The following is a 25,616-nucleotide window of genomic DNA, read 5'->3' on the forward strand; positions in this document are numbered from 1 at the left end:
GCGGTGTTTATCAGTGACTCAAAACCCCTCCAGTCAACGAACTTACTGATGCCTAACCTAAATTTCTTCTTGTTTTCATCTGAACTCATTGCTTCCAGTTCTGTCCTCAGTGCAACCAAGAGCATCTGCTCACAGGCACAGACTCCGTCATATAGTGACCTTCTCTTTACATAATTGATTACTACGTTCCATATTCATCGCACCTAGTGTGATTTTCACTTGATTATAAATGGTGGTAAAACAGTTCCAAGAGATTCCTAAACCTCCTATTACTACTGCCAACTATAAAAGAAATACATGACAAATATTAAATTCAAAACTTAATGCTTTTGCCACTATCTCACTTGAAAAATCTTCCGTTTACTGTGAACGAGTTTTTGGTTAAAAGTAAAATCCCTTCGATCATTTTCTATCTTTGCTTCCTTTTGCCCCAGCCCCATACCAAAGCACAAGCATCCAGGTCGTATCTTATCTTTTCCTGCACAGTATCCCAACCGGCTTTTTATAGCCAGAAACTCTCTGAATGCAAAGCACGACCTTGCTTCCCCTGGCACTAGTTTGAAAGTTATTTATAACTTTAAAATTAGCGTGACAGCCTACATTTTGCATAATAACTGTTCAAAACATTCCCGTTTTATGTAATAACGTGATGTTCTCTAATTCAGAAGGAAACCCCACATTTTAAACCTACGATATATAACTAAGGCAGAACAATTCAACACAGAAAGAAGAATGCACTGAAGAAGTCCAGCTCTTCTCTTTACAAACTTGACTCTTACCTTTCTGCTGCTTCTTATAAAGTAAATGGGTTTAAATTTCGGTTCTCGTAGGGAATTTTCCAAAAAGAGCTTTGAAGGGGAAACAAAGAAGACGTCTTGGTTAGTCACAGAGTTACAGAGTACCAAATTGAGAGGCAGTGACAGTGGGGCAGTCACTTTAGCTAAGCGTCATTCACCCAGGATAAGAAAGAAAGGGGAGGTTACAAACCAGGGTGGGTGGTATCTAATCCTGAACTGCTAGTCACTGACCTCACTGACAACTTGTTACTGAAAATACTTCGTTGAAAAAGGCCAGACACATACTTTGCCTAGAGATCTACAAACATAGCTGTCAGGAAGCTCTGAATAAGTCAGATCTGCATTTCTCTAGTCCCTTTCCAAAATAAGGACCTCTTACATCTAATTAAAGCTGAAGGCTAGAATTATTGAGAGAAATAATAAAGCAGGGATAACAGGAATCCAAGAAATCCATACATCAAAGATCAATTATGTAAAATTCATTGTCTTCGGTACCACAGGATGATGTCTCACATCTGAGAAACTGTTTTTCCTCTGAAATCTTACCTGTCTCATACCCTCGCCCCAGGTATCACACTCTCTGCTTCCAGAATTTACGCAGAGCCACGTAATTATCGGTAACAAATGTAAAGTGAAGATTTACCAAAACTCCACGGGTGGAACCATTATTAAAGTTACCAAAAATATAGTCCTCTCCAACAAAATTTCCTTTTTCTAAAGCTATCCTTTTTCATATTTCCTCTTCCCTTTTTTTGGTATCCTCTTCATCGACATCTTAACATTCACTGAAACAATCTTGCATACCCCTGCCTTATGCTTTATCATTTCAATTCCTCGACACCCTACCTGAACTTGTACTGCATTTCCGTAAACATTACCACTTTGTGACTTTCTTCCAATAGCTTCTAAAACAATAGGTGGTAACTGCCTCTAAAATAGAACTATTCATTTGAGTTTTGGCATTCCTGTTCTTAAAAGGCTGAATTCAAAATAAAAAGAAGGCATTTATTTATTAGCTTCACAAGCACTCTTAGAACAAATATTAGCAGCCAAGAAGAAAGGCAGGGTCTGAGGAGTGCCAGAATCAACTATGAAAGGGGTTTCATTTTATATGATTTCTAGGGAAACCTGCAAAATAACTGTATATTTATGTAGATTACTTTAAAATGTGCATCCCTGGCATTATATTTATCTAAAGATTCTTAGTTTCTAACATACTTGTCCTCCCCAGATTTTTTTTAAAGCAGCCTTTTCCCCCTGGAGAATCTAGGAACAGCCTCTTTTCACAGTGAAAACAAAGAGAAAGTTTTATGTCTCTCAATCTGTCTTTTCTTGAATAAAGCAATCACTTGACACTTGCAAAATAGAAGTTTTTGTTTTAGAGCTTTAATAGTGAATGTTTTCCAAACCCAGACTGTTGAATTGAGACCAAGATAAGACATCCAAATTCTGTTAAGAACCAGCCTGTCCCCACTGCCAAACCAAGATACTTACCTGCTCTGTACCTCTCCTTTCCATCTGCAAAACCGAGATGAGAAGCCCTGTACTATCTACTTTTCAGGAGGTATGTGAATTAAATGGATAAAATCTGAAGTGCTTTAAACTACACTGAACTCCTCAGAGATGCAATATCGATGCGGTCACAGTACTTGGTGTTATCAAAACAATTAAATATTATAAATACGTAAAACGTAATTGTAAAGAGCTACGGAGTTTTGTAGGTTTTTTAATTTCCTTCATAAACATGTCTGCAGCCTCCCAGATAGGTTTTAGCTGAAGTATTTCCCACTACAGCCACAAGAGGTCCTCCTCCTAGCAATTCAAATCACGTCGGATTGGAGGATCAGAGGCCCCATAGTGCTCTGTATTTATATCGGTTGGCTGACAGAAAACACAGATCACCTATGTCAAACTTCCATAGCTAACTCTAGGGTAGCAAACAAAACCGGAAAAATCTGGCTTTCTCTGGGTGATCACTGAAGCATGCTGAACACTAAATAGTTCCTGCGAACTACACAGCCACTGCATTCGGCACCCTGGCCCCCTTCCAGATTTTCACAGTAATGCCTTCTTGTCACCTTGCCCAGTCTTGTTCAGTATTTATTCTCCTTCCCTATTTACTTGTTTCCTTTCTTTATACTTTTCAAGCTTTACGTTTTGGCTCACATTCCTTTCGCAAACCAACAAAAGTTAGGGGTAGAAGAGCTGGAAAAAAAAAAAGAGTGACTAAATCGGGGCCATTGTAGCGATCCTCCCAAGGTAATCCAAAGTGTCTTTGGTGGCAGGTATCAGGGCTGGCCCCAGACAAAGTCGCTCAAGCACACGTACTGAGAAAATCCTTGATGCAGAGCCCTATGTTAGGAGCCAGAGAGAAGATCAGAGGCACAGAAGGGCAGCCTCCAAAAAGAAAACAATTCTATCCCTATCAGCAGCACTTCTTGAAAATTAAGCCCTCCAGGGTGCCATTAGTTCTTTAATCAGAATGCAATACAATTTCTTCTTTCCATTAAAATACCTTAAAGAATGAACATAGCTTCTGCATGAGCCATGAGTCCATTTTATTCTATACATGATACTTCAAATTGTTGGCAATTTCAGGTTGGGACTTAAAAAAATGTGTGATTTTCTGAACAGCTATAACACCTTTTTAAGATGAGATTTAAAGCTAAGGATAATTTCTGTTTGTGATAATTGAAATTTTTTTATTCCAAAAATTGTGATAAATAGTTCTGGCATTTGGTTGGATGTTTTAGGTGAATCTAAATGAATGTGCGCCTGTTTCAAAGGTCTTACGTACCATAGCAAAAAGATGTTTTCCACTCTCCTTTCTCACCCACTCTGTTACTAGCTGCTAATCAACTCTGCCGCCTCGATGAGAAAAACAGAAGCCATCTGGGGAGATGTCCGATGTTTTCTCATCCCAAATCCACAAGACCACCAGCATGGAGCCCCATCTTCTCTGCCTTCCCTCCTATTACAATGCAAGAAGTACCCTTGCTCCTACCAAAGAGCTAATCTCCCCTCTTCTGCTCTAAACTGCATTAGCACCCTTTCTCTAACGGTCAGCACAAAAATCTGCCAGAGGACCTCTAACTTAAAAGTATCAAATAAAAACAGTAGCTTCACCCCACAGCTCCCTCCAGTGGCTCCTCCCAGTTCTCTGCTGCCTTTATCGCACTACTTCCCAAATATGTTGCTTACCATCTCTACATTTTCACCTCTCATTCACTCCACAACCCACTCCATGGGACTTCTGTCTCCCACATTGCCAAAAGGGCCATTTTTAAGTCTCCTAACAATTTCTCTGTGGCCAAATCCCTACCGTGACCTCAGGGGATATCTTCTCCAATCCTATGGCTTCAAATGAGATCTGTAATAGGATGGTGAGTGGGACTTTTCCCGTTGCTCAGAACTGGCAAGTAAGCCTCAAAATGAAAGAAATCAAGCCATCTGTGTACACTGCATGCTAAGGAATTTGTAGTATTTGAGGACAGACGCCTCGCTCAGAGCTTACTAAAAAGCATTAGGAAAATTGCTGCATGTTCTTCCTCTCCTCTTCCCTCTCCTAGCCCCAACACCAGAGAAAAGTTAGGGGACTTGAAAAATTAGGGGAACAAGGCCAACGATTTCTCTCCTCTCAAAGATACAAGAGCAGAAGAAATGGTGAAAAACGTGATCTTGCCCCTTCCTACTTCTAAGGCCCTGAAAAGGACAGCCGGTCAGTGCCGGAGGAAGGGGAGGAGATGAGATTTAAGTCGGAATGAGATGAAGTTTGAAACTAGACCAGCAGGCCTCTAAAGAGCTGAAAATGGCAAAAAATTATGGAGCCTACGCAATGTATCCTTAAGGAATAAGGAAGATGCAACAGAGTAAAGTGAAATGCAGGGACTGAGGAAAGCAAACTAATTCACTCAATACCAGTCACATATCCATATGCTAACAATTCCCAGATTTGCTGCCCCAAACCAGACCTCTCTCATGAGCCCCAGAGAAATACACCCGACTGCCTTCTCCACTGGACAGCTAATACACATTTCAAACTTAATGTGTCCCAAAAAAGAGCTCTTCACTTTACCTCTCAAACCTATTTCTCTCTGTTATTCATATGCTAGTAATTGGTACCACCATCTAATTGCTTATGTCAAAACCTAGGAGTCATCCTTTATCCATTCTTTTCCCTCACAATTATCAAGAATTTCTATTAATTCTACTTCCAAAAGTTATGTTTAATACATCCACTTGTGTCTATCTCCCCCGCCCCAACTGTTCTGAGGCACGTGCAATTCATTTTCTACATAGCATCTAAGTGATCTTTCGGAACACAGCTTAGCTCATGTTATTCTGTTTAAAATCGCCTGATAGCTTCTTATTACTCACAGCAGAAAATACAAATTCTTTACCAAATCTCCAAGGCCCTGCATGATCTGGCTCCTGTCAACCTCTCCCATTTTGACGCACAGCACTCTTCCCCCTAGTTCATTGACTTCAGTTATACTTTCTATTCATAAAATGCCCAAGCTGACTCCCTTAGGGTCATTGCACTTGCTGTTCCTCTGCCTGAAATCATTTTCTCCCAGCTATGTACATGTCTGCCCCATTCTCATCCTTGATATAATCCTTCACCTTCTCAGAGAGGTATTACCTGATTACCTTATCTCACTGCCCCCACTCACTTAACGCAACCTTGCATATTTATTTATTTGTTTACTTACTCTGTCTTCACCATTGGAATGAAAGCTAGGGGCAGCAGCAGTGTCATAACAGCATGGCATATGAAAATTAACTATAGTACAAGGTAAGGAAAGCATCAATAGAAATGCGATTTCAAAGGAGGGAGAGAGAGCTCTAGGAGGAGGGAGTTATCTAGGAAATTTTCCTGGAGGGAGTTATATTTGCATTGATGCAGAAATAAAAGATGTTAGCATCATAAGAGAAAGGTGTTCTATTAATTTTATTTCTCAAATATGCTTCAAATCCATTGCCTCTCCATCTTTACAGCTACTACCTTGGTACAACTAGTTATGTCTTATTTTTTTACTTTATATGTTATATTTATCACCTAATTTCTCCCTTTGCTTCTATTTCACTTTGTGTAAACCCAAACACAGCATTTAAATGTTAGGTGCATTTAGTGCCAAAATTAAAAATTTCAATTTAACTATTTCAGAACTACTGAAATTGACACATTAACTTTATTGCCTTGGTGATAACAGAAGAGCTAAAATAAATGTTTTTCTCACTTAATTTTCCCAGAGTGCCATGCCTCAACTTTGACAACCTATCTTGCTGTTAGTCAATAACCTTAACAAGCACAGTAATTACCGTCAATCATGTCTGCTCTAGCTCATTGATTACTTTGTTACTTCTTTTTCAACTGTTAATGAAAATTCCCAGCCAAGACCTTCTGGGTGACATTTCTTTTACTAATTAACCACCCTATCAGTCCCTTGAATATATTAATAACCCAGAGTATCCTGCATTGATGGTTCTAAAAACAAACTGCTGTTGCAACTTTGAAAATCACAGTCATTTTCAGAGATACAGACACCTAGAATGAAATCGACATTTACTGTCACTGAACCTGTCTATTTCAAATTATGTAAACAAGAGATATATTATATTACTTCTAAAGAACTAACATTTAATTTTTACTTGATACAGCTTTTAAAATGTTAAAGAAATTGTCTTTGCGATTCTAACCTCAAAAGCTAGTAGTAAATGACATAAACAACAAGTAATGTAGCATCTTAGACTAGAGGCATTCGACCAGGGGTGCGGGAGTGTTGATAGCATTTAAAAGGTAGAATGATTTTTGGCCTCCTAAGAGTACCAGGTGAAATTTACCTTTGAGACAAATTGTCTCTTTCTCAGAAAACAAATATAGATTTTCTAGTTGTAGAAATGTATAGAAAGTCTCACCTAAAACTTGATGAAGGAAATGACTGCCATCATTGTACACAGAGAAATTCAGTACGGTATGTCCCTGCAGACTCTTATTGCTTCTTAAAGAGAACCATTTCTTTTCTCTATATAAATATTCATGGTTCTCAAACCCATCAGAACTTATACCCCTTTATAAAATAAATATTTTCAAATGTCCTTTTTTAACACCCTGAAATGAAATTCATAGTTATTAACTATCTCCCCTGAGTCTTCAAAATATATTTTATAAATAAATGTCACTATATATAATTATATGTATTTACATAAATCATATATTTGCATTTCATTACACAAATGCTCAGGCACACTTACACTGGAACACATAATAAAAGTCACTTTTCCCCTTATGCACAGAATTGAAGCCAGCTCAACACAAGGTTGACATAAGGGAAGCCATATTGTAGGAAAGAGACTATGTTGTAACTTTGAATGACCTCTGACTAACTAACCCAGCTGGATTTGCACCCTCCAGGAGATCCACCTGTTCTGTAGATTTTATGACCCCTGCTAGTGCATACACCTCCCAGCTGCAATAAGACAATAGCTATGTTCTTTTGATGACCCCCCCAAACAGAGAGTCTATGCTCATAGGCATCATCAATGAAAACTGAAAGATCTGGTGTGGCAACTCCCAGTCTGTAACACCAGAGGGTCAACATTCCTAACCCCTCCCCTATAACCCACTGGCCTATTTAACTGCTTCAAGATTCTGTGCCCCCCTTAAACATGGTTCTTTTGGACATTAGTTGGCCATCTTCCCTCTTGCTAGCCAGCTATAATAAAATGCCCTTTCTCTGCCACCATCTTGCCTCTTGACGGTTGGCTTTTTTGTCTAGCGTTGAGCAGATTGTGCCCTTTCTGCAGTAACAGAATCGCTGTGATCAATGTGACAGCTACAAATGTAGGTTGATTAGGATGTGTTGTATTGGCAATTCCAATACCACCAGCAGCACTGAAACAGTGGTGTGATTTTTCTGACATGGTGAACAACTCTTGATACAATACAGAACAAAACAAGAACAATCTTGCATTCCTCGAAAATTCAGCATACATTAAAACTGTGCAAAAAATTCTTTGTACTTATTAGTAAAACCAGAGTTAGGTTCTAGGCTTAGAAAATTATAAGCAGGACCTACATGAATGCCCAGTGGGATATTTGAAAATTGCATGGAACGTGGGACAATTCATTTTAGATGGGAGTTCCACACATTGCAAAACTTCTACATTTCTTTGGCGCAAGCCAATTAAATGCCGAATGTGCCCCACAATTACTGTGACAACCAAAGCTACTTGCTCTCAGGGTATGGAGGGAGAAGGGAGACTTGAGAACCAGTCCTGTAAACCACTGCATGTTTCGAAGAGCCCCAAGGCTGAAATGAGGAAGATGATAGATGCATAGATAGATAGGAAGGAAGGAAGGAAAGAAGGCAGGAAAATTATGTAGAGTCCTAACTGAAATGGCATAACACAACATGGAATGGATTATTAAAGTCTCAAACATGGTTTTAAGAGAATAGTTAAGATTCCTAGGACATGTAATAAAGACAGCTATGATAATTGCCTGGAGGAAAGAAGGAGGTGACATCCACAGAGCCAGACCATATCCTATGTGTGAGGGAGTGAGGTTCCTCCTGAAAAGAATGGATATCCCCATTGTTATTTATTCTGGGGAAGAAGTTGATTCCAGGACAGAAATGAGAACTAGAAAAACAGGTTTTTAGCTGAAAAGGAGGGAAAGTCCCTTTTCTCTCTGAAGTCCCACGGTTTGGGAGCCAAAACTCCAGATAGAATAGACAGCCAGAGAGTATCTCACAATGGAGAGGCAAGCTGGCATGTTCATAATAGCAGTAGATGGGAACAAGTTAGAGGAACATTTTTAAGGATGTCTTGAAAATGGCTCAGAACTTGAACCAGGGTTAGCCACAGTTACTGTTATAATTATTATCTGTCTGTCTTTTCTTTATCCTGCGTCTTTCTGTAAACTCTAGTTAAATGCTGTGCTGTGGAAAATTAAGGGAAGGGCCTGTCTCCTGATTCGGATGTAACATCCGCCTGGAGAACAGGAGCAAACGCAGCAGCGCAGTAGCATGACGAGGTGTCCAAAACAGAGAAACCTGATGGACCTCTCCCTAAACACAATTGAGAGAGCTCTCGGGATGACTTAGAAACAACCAAGAAACACTTTAAGTGGCTGCTTTCTGGCGCTAAAACAATGGGGCCTTGAGCTATTGGAATCTACATATCTAAAAGAATGTGTGACCTTATTTTATAAAAGAAGTGTTGAGACTCAGACATTTGAGGAATATATTGTTAAGTCCTCAATAAACAGTAGCCATTTTTAATCATGTTACCTGATTCGGGCTCAGCGAGCTGAAGAATCAAAAGAAAGATTTCTTGGACTCTCAAGGTCTGGTGCTAGCGCTCTTTTATTCAGAGAATAGTATGGGGACAGGACCCATGGGCAGTGGAGAGCTGCCAGCATGGGGACAGGACCCATGGGCAGTGAAGAGCTGCCAGCATGGGGACAGGACCCATGGGCAGTGGAGAGCTGCCAGCATGGGGACAGGATCCACGGGCAGTGAAGAGCTGCCAGCATGGGGACAGGATCCACAGGCAGTGAAGAGCTGCAATGGGCTGAGGTTTAGGGCTAAATTTATAAGGCACAGATATATAAGTTATTCTTTACCAGACAAATGAAAAATCATGTAAAAAGTCATTAAAATGGTATCAGTGCAGGTGGGGTCTGATTATTGTGTGATCGTATAATTTTAGATAGGAATCAGGTCATATAGATCAGCATGTAGGCCAAGACAACCTGGGCTTCTCTCCCTGGGGCAGCTTTGATCCACATCATAAACTACTTGGTAAGTGGTATATAGTCCATTTGAGCAAGTGCAAGAAAGAGGAAAGGACCAAGCAACCAAAATGAGCCAAGCAAGAACAAGGCTAAAGGAACTGACCAAATGATAGGGCTAAACACCAAATAGACTTGGATAGTACCCCAGTGAAATGGCTTGGATAGCACCCCCAATGAAATGGCTTGGGGTTAGGAGGATATAGCAAACTTGTACTTAATTAGGACCAGTTACAATGTCCAAGAACCAGCAATCTAGCGAGTGGGGCACTGCAGCAAGCATCTGCTCCCAGTAGTGTCACTCTGTGTTAGGTGGTGGCGATGCCCTATTTCCTATATCTTGAAACTGGTAAGCATCAGGCAGGGCGTTAGAGGCCCACCCAAGTGCACTGGGTGGAAACCCAGTCACCTAGACTGAACAAACATGGTGGAGAGTTAGAAAGAAGGCTGTGATTCAATGGACACACCACAAACAGGAGGAAAATTCCAGATTCCACCTACAATATGGATTTGCCTGGGAACTGGGTCCGACTGAGGCTGTAGATTGCAAACAGTATCTGCACAAGTGAAAAACTTCGGAGTATGTGTTCTTTACATGACGCAGGTTTAATTCTTCTCAAGTAATCCATGCAAGTGCCTATCATGTCCTCAGTTGTAAGGATACATATTTTCACATATTCTTATGAGTAGGTATCTTCACTGACTGCGGCTACTCAGCTTTATTATGTGACACCTGGATACAAATGATCCTTGTTTGGGTGTGCTACTCCTTTCAACAATATAAAATAAGACTTTAAGGTTTTATTATTAGAATTCATGTTATCAAATATATGAAAAGGATTATGAGAGAATTCTCTTCTAGCGAGACTGAGAAGGTCTACCTTTTGTTCCTCTTTTGCTAGAGAAGATAAAGCAAAGCATGAATCTGTCTTGTCGTTTTTGCTATCCTCCTTCTCTCCATAAATTTTTACAGATACCGAAAGACAAGCAAATACACAAATAATTCACAGCTGCCAACCTCAAAGAGGGGAAATAGCAGAAGGATGATATCCTAAAAGAAATTGTCAAGGAGAAAGTAGTTTAAGTAGAGATGTACCTTTGAGACTATATTGATATTTTGTCTTTATTCCTTCACTAAATAGAAAGAAATCACAGCAAAGACCTACAATTAAGTAGTAGAAGCACTAAAACTTCTAGAAATGTTATCTAAAAGAAATAATTAATACCTAAACCTCATCAAAGTTTTCTATCATCCCTTATCCCTATAAAACACCCATACAGACATTTTAAATTATTTCAAGGTTTCATAAATTGTTTATATTTTCACATTTCTAATATTAAATAGTCCTTAAACAAATGAACATATTTGCTCCTGTATTTTCCATGTTTATGAACTTGATTAAAGTCTTTTCTATGAGTTTCTTAAGACACAGGAATGCCACATAATCTAAAGTTTTACTTGAGGAGGAAGAAAAACAAGAGAGAAAATCAACTACATTTGCCCTCAAAATTCTGTCAGTTCTCTGATAATCAATTTAATCCCACAAGACCCGTGATCCTAAATAGTAGCTTCATTGTGAATAAATGCTTTTCAGTCCACCTTTTAAAACATTATTAACTAAGTATCATCTGTATCAGATACTTCTGGCGCCCTGCCCACACCTGCTCAGCCTCTGATTCCAATCACACCTATGGAAGATAGTTCCTGGCAGGAAACTATCTGGTGGCAAAACACCCTCACCTTGTCGGTGTCACACTTCATATCTTTCACTGTCTGCTCCGGGGCTTCTCCAATGCCACAGGTGACACAGGGAGCCCACCCCGTATGCGCACATCCACAGCACGCAGGATTAACCCACAAACATTGGGGGCGAGGAAGTGGCAGCAATTGCTCCCTTTCCATTGATCCCTAGGCAGAGAATGCTAAGGGACATTCTACACAATCCTCAGAAGGTTCTGGTTGACATCAAGCCCTAGCTGGGCTCAGCAGTGACTTTGATAATGCAGGCTTATCCTATATTATCCTTTCCTGTTTTCCTCACTTTGCTCAGTCCCTCATCCCTGCTCCTTGGTGTTACCACCCAAATATACTACCTAGACACAAGTCCCTGTCTCAAGTCCTTGCTTTCAGGGAGAATCCAAGCCAAAACCTTTACACCGGGAGTGGGCCTAGAAAGCAGGCCCTTAGCATGGTGCTCTTGAACTGGATCACTTACACGCCAGATGGAAATGAGAGCCCTTTGCTGGCGATAACTTCTGGCACGTGATATCCCCTCAGTAAGGACTGAGATGAAGTACAGGTGAAAGAGATTGTGAGCATCTATTCCCAATCTACATTCAGTGACATCATGCAGGCAACTTGAAAATGGACATTGTTAGGAGTATTTACACCACAAAAATTGGCAAACACTACAAATCAGGGCTTCCCCACCTCCCAGCATTCTATTGAGAGGCCTATATGGTTGGGAAGCGGCTACAAGACTACTTCCTGTACAGAATTTCAGCCAACATACTAGTTTTTAGCTTCCTTCTTCCCATACTCCCATTTTTAGAGCTACCTGGTACCTATTCCACATTTTATGCCACAAATCCCCAAATCCTAAGGCTATTCCTGGTCCTGTGGCATAAATCAGCACTTTCCACTTTGATCAGCCCTTATGCAAATACAGGAAGTCTAATTTTAGTAATTAGAAAAATCTTTTAATAGTGAGATTTGGGAAAGTTTCTAAATACACATTTTCTTGCAGTTCGCCAATGCTCAGGTGCAGATTTCTTAAACATAAAGAAGTCATACGTATCAGTCATAGTCTATTTTTTTAAATTACATCATTTGTAGTCCCACTACAATTTATTTTCAACTTTTTGCTTTCTCAGGGCACATTGTATTTGATAAGACAATGGATTTACAGTTTCTTCATGAGTTATTTTGCTATATATTCACCTAATAGAAATATGAATTTATTACATTGCTTTTATATAGTAAGATCTGCTTGTCTAATATGCTCTAAGGACAAGAAACTTTTATTTCTCCCAGTGTTATCATTTGTCACATATCAGAGTCCCCTGACTAAATCTAGAACAGAAAACAGTGATGATTGATATGTAACAGAGCCAACATAACTAAGGGGGAAAAAAGAGATAGAAATAGAGATAGAGATACAGAAGGCAAGAAGAGATTGCTCCAAAATCAATGTTAGAGATTGGTTCTAGGAAATGCAAAAGGCTCAGGAAGGTTAAACCCTGCCCTGTACCACTCCTAATTCCCAAAAATCTTGAAGTATTTAGGTCTTATTGTTGATACATAAGGTGCGCATTACTCAACAGTGAGTAGAATTATTCTTAGAAGCTCTAATAAGTAGAATTACTTTTAGAAACCCCCTAAAACAATCCCCATTTCCTTTTTGACATCAGGAAGACCATGTTTAACTATTTCTTCACGTGGTGGTACAGACATTACATAATTTGCCCAAGATCACACAGAGAATAGTGTAGCCAAAATTCAAATCTGTTGTCTCATTCCTGAGTCTGTGCTCTTAATCACTATGCTATGCATGTCTCTTTATGGACGTGTGTGAGAATTTGTAGTGCTATCTTTATTAAATATTAAGATCTCATTGTGCTGGATATTAAACTATTGTCTCTTGGCTCCAAATCGACTGCTCCGGTACTTTGCTTTGTGATACTGGAGCTGGAACTTAGCAGACTTCTCACACCAGAAGGCAAAAGAGTATAGATGGAATTCACTTCTTCCTATTCCCTTGCTATTCACACAGCTCAGTCCAGCAATGGTTCTTCATCCCATTAGCAACAGCTCTTCTAGTGTCAGCTCCTTTTCACTCCCAGAAATGACCTCTCTGTATCCCCTCCTCCTGGCAGTACCCCCTCCTTAGACAACTGAGTCCCGGCTCCACCAGGTCCCTGCTCATGCTGGAGAGTTCTGTGAGCCCCAGGCTCTTCCTTTTGTTCTCCCAAGGGTGATAGCTGTTTCCTATGTTCCCTCTGGTTTCCTCTGTTTTTCACCCCTCCAACACCAATTTAGCCATTTCCCAATAGTGAATTATTTTTATTGAGCCTCCTAGTATGGTTTCTGATTTCTTGACTAGACTCTGACTGACATATACAGTCGATTCTCATTAGTTATGCTGTAAGGTCCCCACAAACACTGAATTAGCAAATACAGAACCATTGCTCCTAAGAGAAATACAGTTCCTGCAAATCTGCAGTCACAATGTTTCCACTACAATCAATTCTTAACCTTATTTTACGTATGTTTCTGTTTAAAGATACCTTATTTAATATATATTGTTAATTATGAACATTGAACTCTCGGCCAACAGCACTATAACTCATGTCTGAATGAAGCTTATCTAACACAAATATTTCTCCATAATTCACACCACAGTCTCCTTGCGCTTAAGATCACTAGAGAGCACTTCAGAACTATACATGGGGGCCATTTTAAACAGTGAAATCACCATCAAAAAGCACAAAAATGCAGAAAACATGGCTCTAAACAGACCATGAGGAGAACACGTTTCCAGTATGAGACCTGAAACTAGAAGACAGAGCATTGCCTTGTTCAGCTGGAAACATGCTCCGGCTCATGGCAACTCAATTCTTGTCCAATCTGTGCACGTTGGTGAATGACTACAAAAGCACTGTGAGTATCGATTTTGAGTTTACAAACAAATTTTAGCAAGTAGGCGAATTCGCAAATATGGAATCTGTGAATAATGAGGATCAGCTACATATACGGCCTGTCTCAAAAATCTCTAAGCTGTTTCATTAGTCTATATGTAATATTAAGGCTTTTTAATATGTCTTAAAATCTAGTACCATAACTCTCCCCCTCTGCTTCTTTTTTAAGGCTGACTTAAGCTATTCTTGCACCTTTCTTATTCCATATAAATTTTAGAATAAGTTTATCAAATTCCTCAAGAAATCCAACTGTAATTTTAATTGGAATTTCAATTAATTTATACATTAATTAAAGGAGAATTGAGATATATTTATTAGCTTGTCCCATCCAATATGTGATATCCCTCCATTTATTCAGTTATTCTTGTCTTAGGATGTCAAAGTTCTTACCATAGAGATTTTTTATATTCCTAGATACCTTAGAGATATCATTATATTGTGAATGGATCTTATTATATTTTCCAGTTGGTTACGATGAGTGTAAAGAAATGCTATTGATTTTTGTAAACTGATCTTGTATCTGGCAATCTTGCAGAACTCTCCTTGGTTTTACATTTCTCAGTTGGTTCCTACGTCATCTACCAATGACAACAGTGCTCCTTTTACAACCCCATCACTGTTCCCTCAGACATACCAGCCTGGACCACCCTGCTGAACCTGTTTCCTTCCTTCAAGGCCCAGCTCAAACATTATCTTCTTTGACAGTCTTACCTAATTACCTGGCCTCATACACAACCATCAATAAGTCCTCCTTGTTCCCCACTGAAGTTAAACGCCAAGTTAAATGTGCCACCCACACATTCTACAGCACTCCCTACATATTTCTATTATACTACTCACTCATTGAATCAAAATTACTTGTTTATGTATTTCTCCACAAAAGAATGCACTTTACAACATCTTATGCTTATACACCTAGCATCAACCATGGTACCTAATATATAACACTCATGTAATAAACAGTTGTTAAGTAAACGAATAAATTGAGTAGGCCAAAATGCTGCACACTGCCCACTCAGCACATGGAGAGAACAAATCAGTATTAACATAATCACTTATATGAGTAACTCATGTCAAATAGGCTTCTCAAATTCAATAAATGCACAAACAAAATCCCGAAAATTATACAAAATAAAAATAAAGCCCAAGCATGTTTGCTTTTTTTTTTTTTGAGGAAGATTAGCCCTGAGCTAACATCTGCTGCCAATCCTCCTCTTTTCACTGAGGAAGACTGGCCCTGAGCTAACATCCGTGCCCATCTTCCTCTACTTTATATGTGGGACGCCTACCACAGCATGGCCTGCCAAGCGGTGCCGTGTGTGCACCCGGGATCAGAACCGGTGAACCCTGGGCCGCCGAAGCAGAACATGTGAACTTAATTGCGGCGCCACCAGGCTGGCGCCATGTTTGCTTTTTTTTAATTAGTATTTTAAGTTAGGATGTTTAAGAACTAAGCAAGTTCACAGATTACAAGGAAAACATTAAATGAGCTTATAATTAATAATACACTAATTTTCCCTGCAAATTTCTAGGAAGTCCGTAATGTTATAAAGCCAGTGAAAACACAAATACTCTACAAAAGATAACTTCCTCTGAGAGACAGAATTCAAGCTTTCATAAAACACTTTTTCCATAAAAATTTAAAAGTTTTCATTTTAAAGGTTTAATTTAACTGTAGGAGAAAGTAGAGCCAGCTTTCCATTAATGTTAAATATAAACAATTTAAGCATTATTAGTCACAAAAATGAAGGGCTAAACCCAGGAATCTCAGCAAGCGTACAAAGATGGCTCTAGAGTTAAACACTAACAGCACCTCTAATAGTAATAGCTATTGGTTATTGAGGATTCATCATGTGTCAGACACTATGTGAGCACTTTAGAAATAATGTAAGACATCTATAAATTATCATTTAGATATAATGTAACGCTCACATCTATAAATTAGATACTATTAGATTATTAGACTATTAGATGAGAAAACCCAAGTTCAAACGGATTTATCTGCCAGACACAAAGCTAACAAATGGAGAGGTGGTTTATATGACTCCATAGGCCCTTTATTAACCACTAAGTTCAAGTAAGCAACTGCCTGTATGTTGAGATTAAAGGCAAAGAAAAGCTAATCAGTCCCAAAATATCTTCTTCATTGCTTATCATAGTTTCCAAATTCCTGCCTTTAAAGCCTTCAAGATAGGACCTGAGAAAGACTGTGAAAATACCTGATGGAAGAAGTGAATCACAAAGGACTAAACCAGAGAATGAGACACTGAGCTGCCAAGGGACAATAAACTGAGGAGATGGGAAGGACATAAACCTGAAACGAGGAGGCATGAAATAAAAAACACGAAATTCTAATAAATTAGCATTTTTAAGAACTCTCTATTGCCTGCTTTACAGTTTTACCAAATTCATCTATGTCTCTCCGGTGACATAGAAGATATTAGTAAGTATACACAGTACAAAGACAATATGGTAGGCAAGGAACTGCTCCCTCACCCTTCCTTCTAAAAAGATAATCTCCCGCAGTACAAATGTGGAAAATAAGGAGAATGAACTATTAAGCAGCCTTTAAACATTATGTTTTACAAAGTATTTTCAATGACATGGATAATGCTTATTCCATAATGTTAAGCCCAAAAATGATTAAAGTTTAAAATTGTATACATAATATTTTCTAAAACTGGTAAAATATGCATAGGAAAAAGCTTGAAAGAAATATTGAGGGAGTATAATTTTTTTTTTTAAGGATTGGCACCCGAGCTAACAACTGTTGCCAATCTTTTTTTTTTTTTTTTTCTGCTTTATTTCCCAAACCCCCCTGGTACATAGTTGTATATCTTAGTTGCAGGTCCTTCTAGTTGTGGGATGTGGGACGCCGCCTCAACATGGCCTGACGAGCAGTGCCATGTCCGCGCCCAGGATCCGAACCCTAGGCCGCTGCAGCAGAGCGCGCGAACTTAACCGCTCGGCCACGGAGCCGGCCCCATGGGAGTATAATTTTTAAAAGCAAAAAATATTCTTTCATTTTCATCTCTACATCAGGATTTCTAGGCCAAGCCCAGAAACTTGTCAAATGCAATTTTAGCACTAACACTAGGGGGCGCTCTATCAGTGCCTAAAACGGTGGTTCTGCAAACTTGAACGTGGGGAGCCTGCGTCAGAACCACTTCGAGGGCTAGTTAAAACAGATCGGGGGACTCTACCCCTAGAGTTTCTAATTCAGTAGCTACTGCATTTCTAACAAGCTTCCAGGTGATGCCAATGCTGCTGGTCTGGGAATCACACTTTGAGAATCACTGGTCTAAATAATTACACTTAATTATTGTGTATACGTACGTATTCATATACATACGTTTAATTAATATGTAACAATTTATTTTCATTTAGTTTATTGTTATTTTATTTTCCAATTTAATTTACTATCTGTAATTATTAGTAATTACAGTTGTGTGCTAATTATAAAACTCCATAGTTACCTAGATTTATTAGGTCTACCTGTTATTATGTGGTATTTTATTCCACACTAAAAAATAAGACAAAATAAGCTATCTGTATATTTGGTTAATAGAATGAGACAACAAATCTGGCTTAACTACTATACATGACTGACCAGAGCTGGCAAGAGTCTGCTTTCCAGAGAATGTTGCTTCCTCTGAAGATTCCTTATTAATTTCTAAATCTCACAAAATAAACAAAGAGCAGTTAATAAGAAAAACAGGAATTTGAGGCAATCTAATTTTTAAAAATAGAGTTTTAGGGGAAAATGAAAAGATAAAAGTAGTCTCTGGCCTTTTTCCTACTCCCTTTTCTCACGAACTCCTAAGGGTGCCAGAAATTATTCTCCATGAAATTCCACCCAATTTAAGCCTCACTCAGAGGAGAATCTCCATCACAGAATGACAATGATGATCATCCTACAGCATGTGACAAATGGCAGCATAATATGCTGGTGAAAAAAAGAAGAAACATTTACAGATCTACTAACATTTCGTAAATGAACCATTTCTTGATAAGATTTGCCTACTCTCTTGCCTGCATTTTCAAAGTCATTTCTAAATATGCTCAAACAAAATAATAATGTTAATCTAATTTTTTTAATATTGTGTTTGTTGTAATGTAATTTCTACATTGCTAGTTCAAAGAACAAGATAGGCAGGAAGGACATTAGTGTCCTTTTGTGAATTTCTCAAAAGAAAACTATAAACTGTGTACAGTGTAGTGTTGAAGGAATTGAATGATCAGAATATAATAATTTGGCTTATTTCCAGAGTGACTGATATATTAAGACCAAATTTTGAAGCCAAGGTACAAGTTTACATTCTAAGAAAAGCATCAGTATCAACATTTGGCAATCCTTTCAGGATAATGAAAATATTCTGGAACTAGATAGAGGTGATGGTTGCACCACATGAAAATGTACTAAATACTACTGAATTGTTCACTTTAACATGGTTCATTTCATGTTATGTTGATTTCAACTAAAAAAATACATAAAAGCAAAACAAAAAATTGGCAAGACAACTTTTACAATTTTCAAGTCCTTTTAAGTTTCTTGCTGCTGACATTTTGCAAGAGGAAAAAAATTTGAAAGGAAAATGTTGTATTTCTTATGTATAAACCAAGTGGGCAAATAATCTTAAATGGTAATCTCCCAAAAGCATTTAATTTGATTGGTGTGTCGTTGTCCCTCCCCACCCCACCCCCACCCCACCTGGTTCTTCATTTATTTTCCTTTCTCTCTTGGAGAGAGAGTCCCAGTCCCCTACTATTCATAAGGTTTTCATGGCCAATTTCTCTCCAGACACAATAATGATCTTTAACTCTTAGAGTAGTTTATTCTAGTATTTACTTCCATCCTTCTAAACAATATTCTTATACTGCTGTTTCTTGAATTTTTAGTTTCAGATTTTCTCTCTTGACTTTTTACTATAAAATATAAGGATGAGATAATAAACTCATGTTGTTTTAAGCCACTAAATTTGTGGTAATTTGTTATGTGGCAACAGAAAACCAATATAAGTCACATGCTCACCCACTGGCCAGAGGAGGGTAGGACACCTTGAGTAACAGTCGAAGTAAGGTTGTATCCAATGGGGGAAGGAGGGTCTTCCTTACGGGCAACTGAAGCGTCATTATCAGTTGGGAGAATGGATACTGGCATAAAGAAGAATAAAAATTATCCACCACAATATATTCAGTATCTGACATCTCACAGGCCTTCAACGTTGAACTCATAATTCTCCCCTACTGTTCGCTCTGTCTGTTGCCATATACACACATCTTGATCTACATGCCACTGAGCCAGAGACTAACAAAGAATACATGAGGGCAACAAAATCTAGTAAAAACACTGGGCTCATATAACAAATTATAGGGGCCAGCCCCATGGCCAAGTGGTTAAGTTCACGCACTCTGCTGCGGCGGCCCAGGGTTTCACCCATTCGGATCCTGGGCACAGACATGGCACCACTCGTCAAGCCATGCTGAGGTGGCGTCCCACACAGAAGAGCTAGAAGACACAGAAGAACCAGAAGGATCTATAACTAGAATATACAACTATGCACTGGGGGGCTTTGGGAAGAAGAAGAAGAAGAAGAAGAAAAGAAAGAAAAAAAGAAGATTGGCAACAGATGTTAGCTCAGGGCCAATCTTTAAAAAGAAAAAAGAACATCTCAAAAAAAAAATTATAGTCTTGAATCTGCCATTAATTAGTTATGTGACCTTGGATAAGCCACACATGGGCCACAGTTTCCTGTCTGTAAATAAAGGGCTTGGATTAGCTGTAATGTTTCTTCCAGCATTAAAATTCTATGATTTTTTTTAATTCCAAAAAATCTCATCAAAATAAATTTTGATTTGCTATAAAAGAACAAAAACATGCCATACTGCTCCAAAACACGTGCCCCATCCCTCTCAGTATTCTGCCTCTGAAAGTGGCATCGAGAAACATTTTTAGAGACAGCCACAAAATATTTGCCTTCCACACTCAAAATTAGCTTAATAAAACTACCACATAAAAGACCGGAATCTGGGGGTGGAGTGGAGGAGGAGGCGGAATCACCAGAGGACCTTACCAAGTAAAATGTCCGTTGTTACAAGTCAATATTGTATGGTGTTAATGTCATGAATCATAATATATTTATCATAATTGTTTAGGAACATACGTATTTTATTTCTTTTTCCCTTACTTGCCAGTCTCCACATTAAATGGCAATGCTAAAGACTTAAGGTTGGATCTAAAAGAAGTCATTTGGAAATTCACACTTTTTGAAAATAAAATCTGCAATACTTTCGATCTCTTGGCTCATTTCAGCAATATGATAAAGTACAAAAAAAGGCGATTTCATTTTTTGAAAAGCCTACATTAACTCAGAAAAGTGGAAAAATATTAAATGTAGGTATTTCACTTTTGAAATCCTGCAAAGAAATTTTAATCACAATTGTTCTCACCAAAAACACATTAACTTTGTAATAGATTCTTTTCCTTTGCAGTCATCCTTTCCCCTCAAAAAAAACAAACCTCAGAGTAGAATTTTTGGTTTAACTATTTTAACTATAATCGTTTCCCATTATTGTCAAGGTTTTAAACAACTGAAGAGAATTCCTAAAAGGGGAAGAAGTCAAGAAAGAGAAAGATCTTTCAGTAAATATTATCATTCAACTGCACAGAAGAAAAGAATAAAAAAAGACTTCAAGATCAAGATACAACTAATAAAATAGTAAGACTAAATTTTAGGTTATCTCAGAGCACATGCAGAATCTAAGAACAAGATAAAAAGACAAAAATTTATCTCTTCTTGGATACTATCTCTTGGAAAACTGCAAGTTCATATATACGACAAAATATGCCTGGGAATGTCAGGAATAACTTTTTTCCCATACAGTATTCATAGAGAAATCGGGACCACTTGTGCAGCTCTCCCAAGTTAAAAAAGAGACAAAATTTCTAAAAGCAAAAATCTCAAATTAGATGAAACATTCTTAGAATTCTCAAGTATTGTGCCGCGTTCCCTGCCTTAATTCTCCGAGGTGGGCGAAGATGGTACCCGGTTCTGCGAGCTTTAACGAAATAACGCAAACAAAGCACCTAGCGCAGCACCTACAAGGGAGGAAATGAACAGCATTTACAGGTAGAATGCAGACCTAGCGTGCAGAACTTGGTTCTCAAACCATCTCCAAGGCTCCCCATCACTTGAGAGAGCTGAGACCACACTTAGGGCCCAATTTCTTCCAGAAGGGCTCCCTGGGGAGAGGAGAATGAGAGATGACTGCATGGGCAGCAGCCGGGGAGAGACGAGCCCACCGCCCGACTGCTCACGCCCCTCACGTTCTGCAGAGAGAGGAGGGCTCCGGGTGCCCGGGCCCCGGGAAACTCGGTCGGGAAAGCAGCCGCTCAAAGAAATGCAGAAACTTTCCAGAGCGCGGGCCCGCAGCACTGAACATGATAGATCTGTGTTTCACGGCTCTCTCAAGGACCTAATGAAGAAGCGGGAGGGCAAAAACCAGATCGGCAACCAGAAGCCCAGCAAGGTTGCGATTTTCGGAGCGCAGCGAAGGGAAGGGTTTCTAAGACCTTCTCAGTAAAGGAGTTTACTTAAACTACTTAAGGAAGTTTCTAGTATTTCTTCACTTCCCAGATTTATCTGGAGCAACTTGAGCAGTCAACCCCAGCCGCCTCTTACAGAGCAGAGCTCCGGGAGGCTGTAGGCCCCGCCCGTTTCCAGGCCTGGCGCGCGTGCGTGCAGTTCTTATTACACTAAACTGTTTCCGCCTCCCCGTTTCTCTCGTGGCAGCGATGGCCGAGTGGTTAAGGCGTTGGACTTGAAATCCAATGGGGTCTCCCCGCGCAGGTTCGAACCCTGCTCGCTGCGGAAGCAGGTTGCTTCGGTTTTTCCACTTTTAACTACTACCATCAAAGGATACTGCTGACACTTGCCGCTGTGTTTCCCAGACTGCATGCTAAGCAGCGCGTTTATAGAGAAGCTTTATGTACCCCAAAAAGCCGATAAATGTCAGTGCTGCGAACATACCCTGTATAGGGTGAAAGAAGTCTCCCTTTGTTCTAAACGGTAAGCTAACGGTTTTAGAATCTTGTTCCTCTATGTTTCGAGCAAGTTTGCAAAATAAAAATAAAATGAATACAAATATTGGCAGAAGTTTTCAAACTATCATACCCGGAACAAGCTATCATCTCTTTACAACTGACGGCAAGACTAATGCTACTTCTCCTCCCATGCCAGAATCACCTCCAACGGTTCCCCCACTACATCCAAAAGTCATGTGAAATGCAAGATAATAAAAACTTTCAAAAGTTCGACTTCTAAAACAAGATAGATACAGCCACATAGTGGAACACTGTGCATGTAGCCACTACAATGATATTAACGACATGGGAAGGATTTCCTAACGCACTGCCAAACGCGCAAAGTTGGACAGGTTTGAAAACGAAACACATTGTGATCACATTTTTGTCAAACAATTCATTTACATAATCATTTATGTGGCAGGAATGGGAGAATAAGACTGAATGATTGGGGGCTGGAAAGACGTAATCAAAATGTTAACAGTATTATTTCCGCGTGCTGGGATTTGGGGGGATTTTAATTTTTTTCACATAGTTTCTTGCTTAACTGAGTTTTCTAAAATTTGTATATTGGCCCAGTATTTTTTTTAATAATAAAAGAAAACTGTGAGGTTAGTCTTTGAGACCCTGCACATCCCCTTTCTGCTCCCTTTTGCCCAATTTCACCATCTCCCTTCCACCCCGTGCTTTCCAGGTGCTCTTATAGAGTTCCCTGACACCTCAAGGCTGGGAATAGTTTTCTGTGGTACCTGAGGGAGATTCCACCCACACAGCCCCCATCCCATTTGAGACTTGAAGGAACATAAACACTCGCCACATTCACATCTTCAATCCATCCTCTCTGCCCAGTCCCCACCTCTTCAGCCCCCATTCAAGTCACTTATAAATGACGATTTTCATTTCCTAGCTGGTCTCCTTCCCTCTTTCAGTGAGGATCACATTCAGCTGCAAATAACAGAACACCCAACTCTAGTGACTTAAACACGTAGGGGTTTGTCTCAAGAAATCTGGGAGCAAGCAGTGCTCAGATGGAACAGGGAGCAAGGCTCTTTCCATGTTTCTGCTCTGCCATTTTTTATGCATATGCCTCATCCCCTGATTGTTGTCTCATCGTCCTAAGATGGCTGCTATACCTCCATACCTCACATCTGTATTTACCTAGGAAGGGAAGAGACAAGAACCCTAAGTTTATGTCTCATTTACTTGTAAATGGCTACCACTAGCTACAAGGAATTCTAAGACAGTAAGTGTTTTTAGCTGGGAGTATTGCTACCCAAATCAAAATTGGAATTCCATTGGTAAGGAAGAAAGATGGATGGATACTGAGTGGGCAACCAGCTGTAACCGCCACACTTCTCTAACAGGAAAGTCACAACTTGTAGGCATCAGGCCTTCAAACAAGCTCCCTGTCTGCCTTCCCAGCCTTCCTTCCCTTCTCTCCCATCTCTTTTTGGGATATCAGAAAGCCTCCCAGCACTGCATGCTGGCTCATGCCTTTGAACCTTTCTACGTGTTCACATACAATTACCTGGAATATTCTCCCATTGCCTTCATCCTTCTCCCCTCATTAGAAGAAGAAGGCTGCCCATCATTTGAACTCCCTTCCTACTTAGGAGTCTCGCTTTCTTTTTGAATCTAGATGTCAGGCTGCGATCCATTCCCCCCACCACCACCATCTCCATCATAGAAACTGAAAAGCCACATATTTGTTTTCCCAGACTCCCTTGAAGCTATGGAGACAGCATTGTGACCTAGGCCCAGCCAATCAGATGTGCCCATCCCCAACTTTCAATCTGAGCTACCAATGCAAAGAAGCAGGGTGGGTAGGGATCCATCCTGGTGCTGAGCAGAGGCCACAGTGGCAGCCACAGGGATTGCTAAGGGCAGTGGCACCAGGCCTGCGATTGGGGTTTACAGTTGTTCAACAGCAGTGACAGCAGTGTCTACACCAGACCGGTTTTGTGATGTCATTCTATCATGATCTTGGACTCTGCCTAGCCTAACTTACTCCTGTCCCATTTTCCAAAAGTGGCTTTGCAGCCTTCTTGGCAATTCTATGAAACAGTCAATATTCTTCCAGTAAGTTACGTTTTCTGCTTAAATGTGCCCCAATTTTTTTCTTTTTTCTTTTTTTTTTTTTTGCTCCAAATACCACATACAGCTTCCCTCCTTACCCCACCGTCATCACCTGCTGGGAAAATTCTCTCTTCAAGTTTCGCTTTCTGGGTAAAGCATTCCTGCAATCCCCCAGGCTGACTCAGAAGCCCCTTTTTGTTCTCCTCTTCCCTGTTCTAGCAAGGATCACATCGACCTATTTCTGCCTGTTTGCTTCTCTTCCACTAAACGGTAAATTCCCTGAGAATGAGTAAAAGGATTATGTCTCTCATCTTTGTATCTCTGCCTAATACTGAGAAGGTACTCAATGAAATGTTGATGAAGAATGAATAAATACATGAGTCAGCACGTAGAGCCCCACTCATCCCCAGAAGGCCTAACAAAGGGGAGGTGGGGAGAGGGGGTCGACATGCCATCCTCCTTTGGAAGGTCACTCACTTTTGCTTTAGTATGAGTTAATTTAATGTACAGTATCCTACCCCTAGAATATTTTTAATTTAAAAAAGGATAGAGAACAGCAGCCTAACGATGTACCTGTCATTCCCTTCGCATTGCCTTCCCTTTCCTTATTTTTCCCTTGCATTCTTTTTCTTTTTCTTGCATTCCCTTGTCTTCTAGCACTGAAAGGGCAGACTGAACCAGTAGGCAAGCATGTGCAGACCTTTCTCTCTGCGGGTCAACCCCGACCTGGTCACCCTGAGAGCGGTTCACTTTCACCCTGGCGTGCGTGCAACTGGGATGTCAGCTCTCTCCGTGGCGAGCAAAGGAAAATACACGGAAGATTACAGAGGGGAGATGTGGAAGGGGTTCGGCAGGGCGCTCCTCAGAGGACACTGCTTCCACCCCTCTTTCCATGTTTCTCTTCTCCAGAGTCCCTGCACCCCCTCACCCTCCTGGCATTCCCTAGAACCTGCTTTTTCTGACCCAACTTCACGTGGTGCACAATAGTGAGGATTTTCCCTCAAGACCCCAACTTTTTCGCTCTTTGATGGTACAGAGCAATTCAACCTCATCCTTGTGCCTTGTTATCAGTGTGCCCAGCAATCAAAGAGCCACCCTTAGAAGGCAGAGGCGGTTATAAATATGACATCAAACTCTCCTTCTCCCCTCCCAAACATTTCTCTTC

General features: G+C 39.9%; 1 protein-coding gene and 1 non-coding gene across 23 annotated transcripts in view; one reads left to right on the forward strand and one right to left on the reverse strand.

The window, feature by feature from the left end:
• Nucleotides 1–24,075, reverse strand: part of CTNNA3 (catenin alpha 3) — a 1,517,748-nt gene extending 1,493,673 nt beyond the window's left edge. For 5 of the 22 annotated variants that reach the window (XM_070563771.1, XM_070563775.1, XM_070563779.1 and 2 more), the window contains exon 1: nt 780–962. Coding sequence is in view for 4 of the 22 variants with exons in the window: in XM_070563716.1 (XP_070419817.1) it covers nt 780–848; nt 19,325–19,446; nt 21,436–21,481 (237 nt within the window). In the remaining 18 variants the exon portion in view is untranslated. Of the gene's footprint in view, nt 1–779; nt 976–2,291; nt 2,581–19,324; nt 19,447–21,435; nt 21,710–23,903 lie in introns of those variants that run through there. The other 17 variants (XM_070563716.1, XM_070563705.1, XM_070563769.1 and 14 more) reach the window with 15 other exon arrangements.
• TRNAS-UGA (transfer RNA serine (anticodon UGA)) lies at nt 22,082–22,163 on the forward strand. Its single transcript has one exon. It is a non-coding gene; the product is annotated as a tRNA-Ser (tRNA).
• Nucleotides 24,076–25,616: the final 1,541 nt, after the last annotated feature.

This window comes from Equus przewalskii, chromosome 1 (genome assembly GCF_037783145.1).
Source record: "Equus przewalskii isolate Varuska chromosome 1, EquPr2, whole genome shotgun sequence".
Lineage (NCBI taxonomy): Eukaryota > Metazoa > Chordata > Mammalia > Perissodactyla > Equidae > Equus > Equus przewalskii.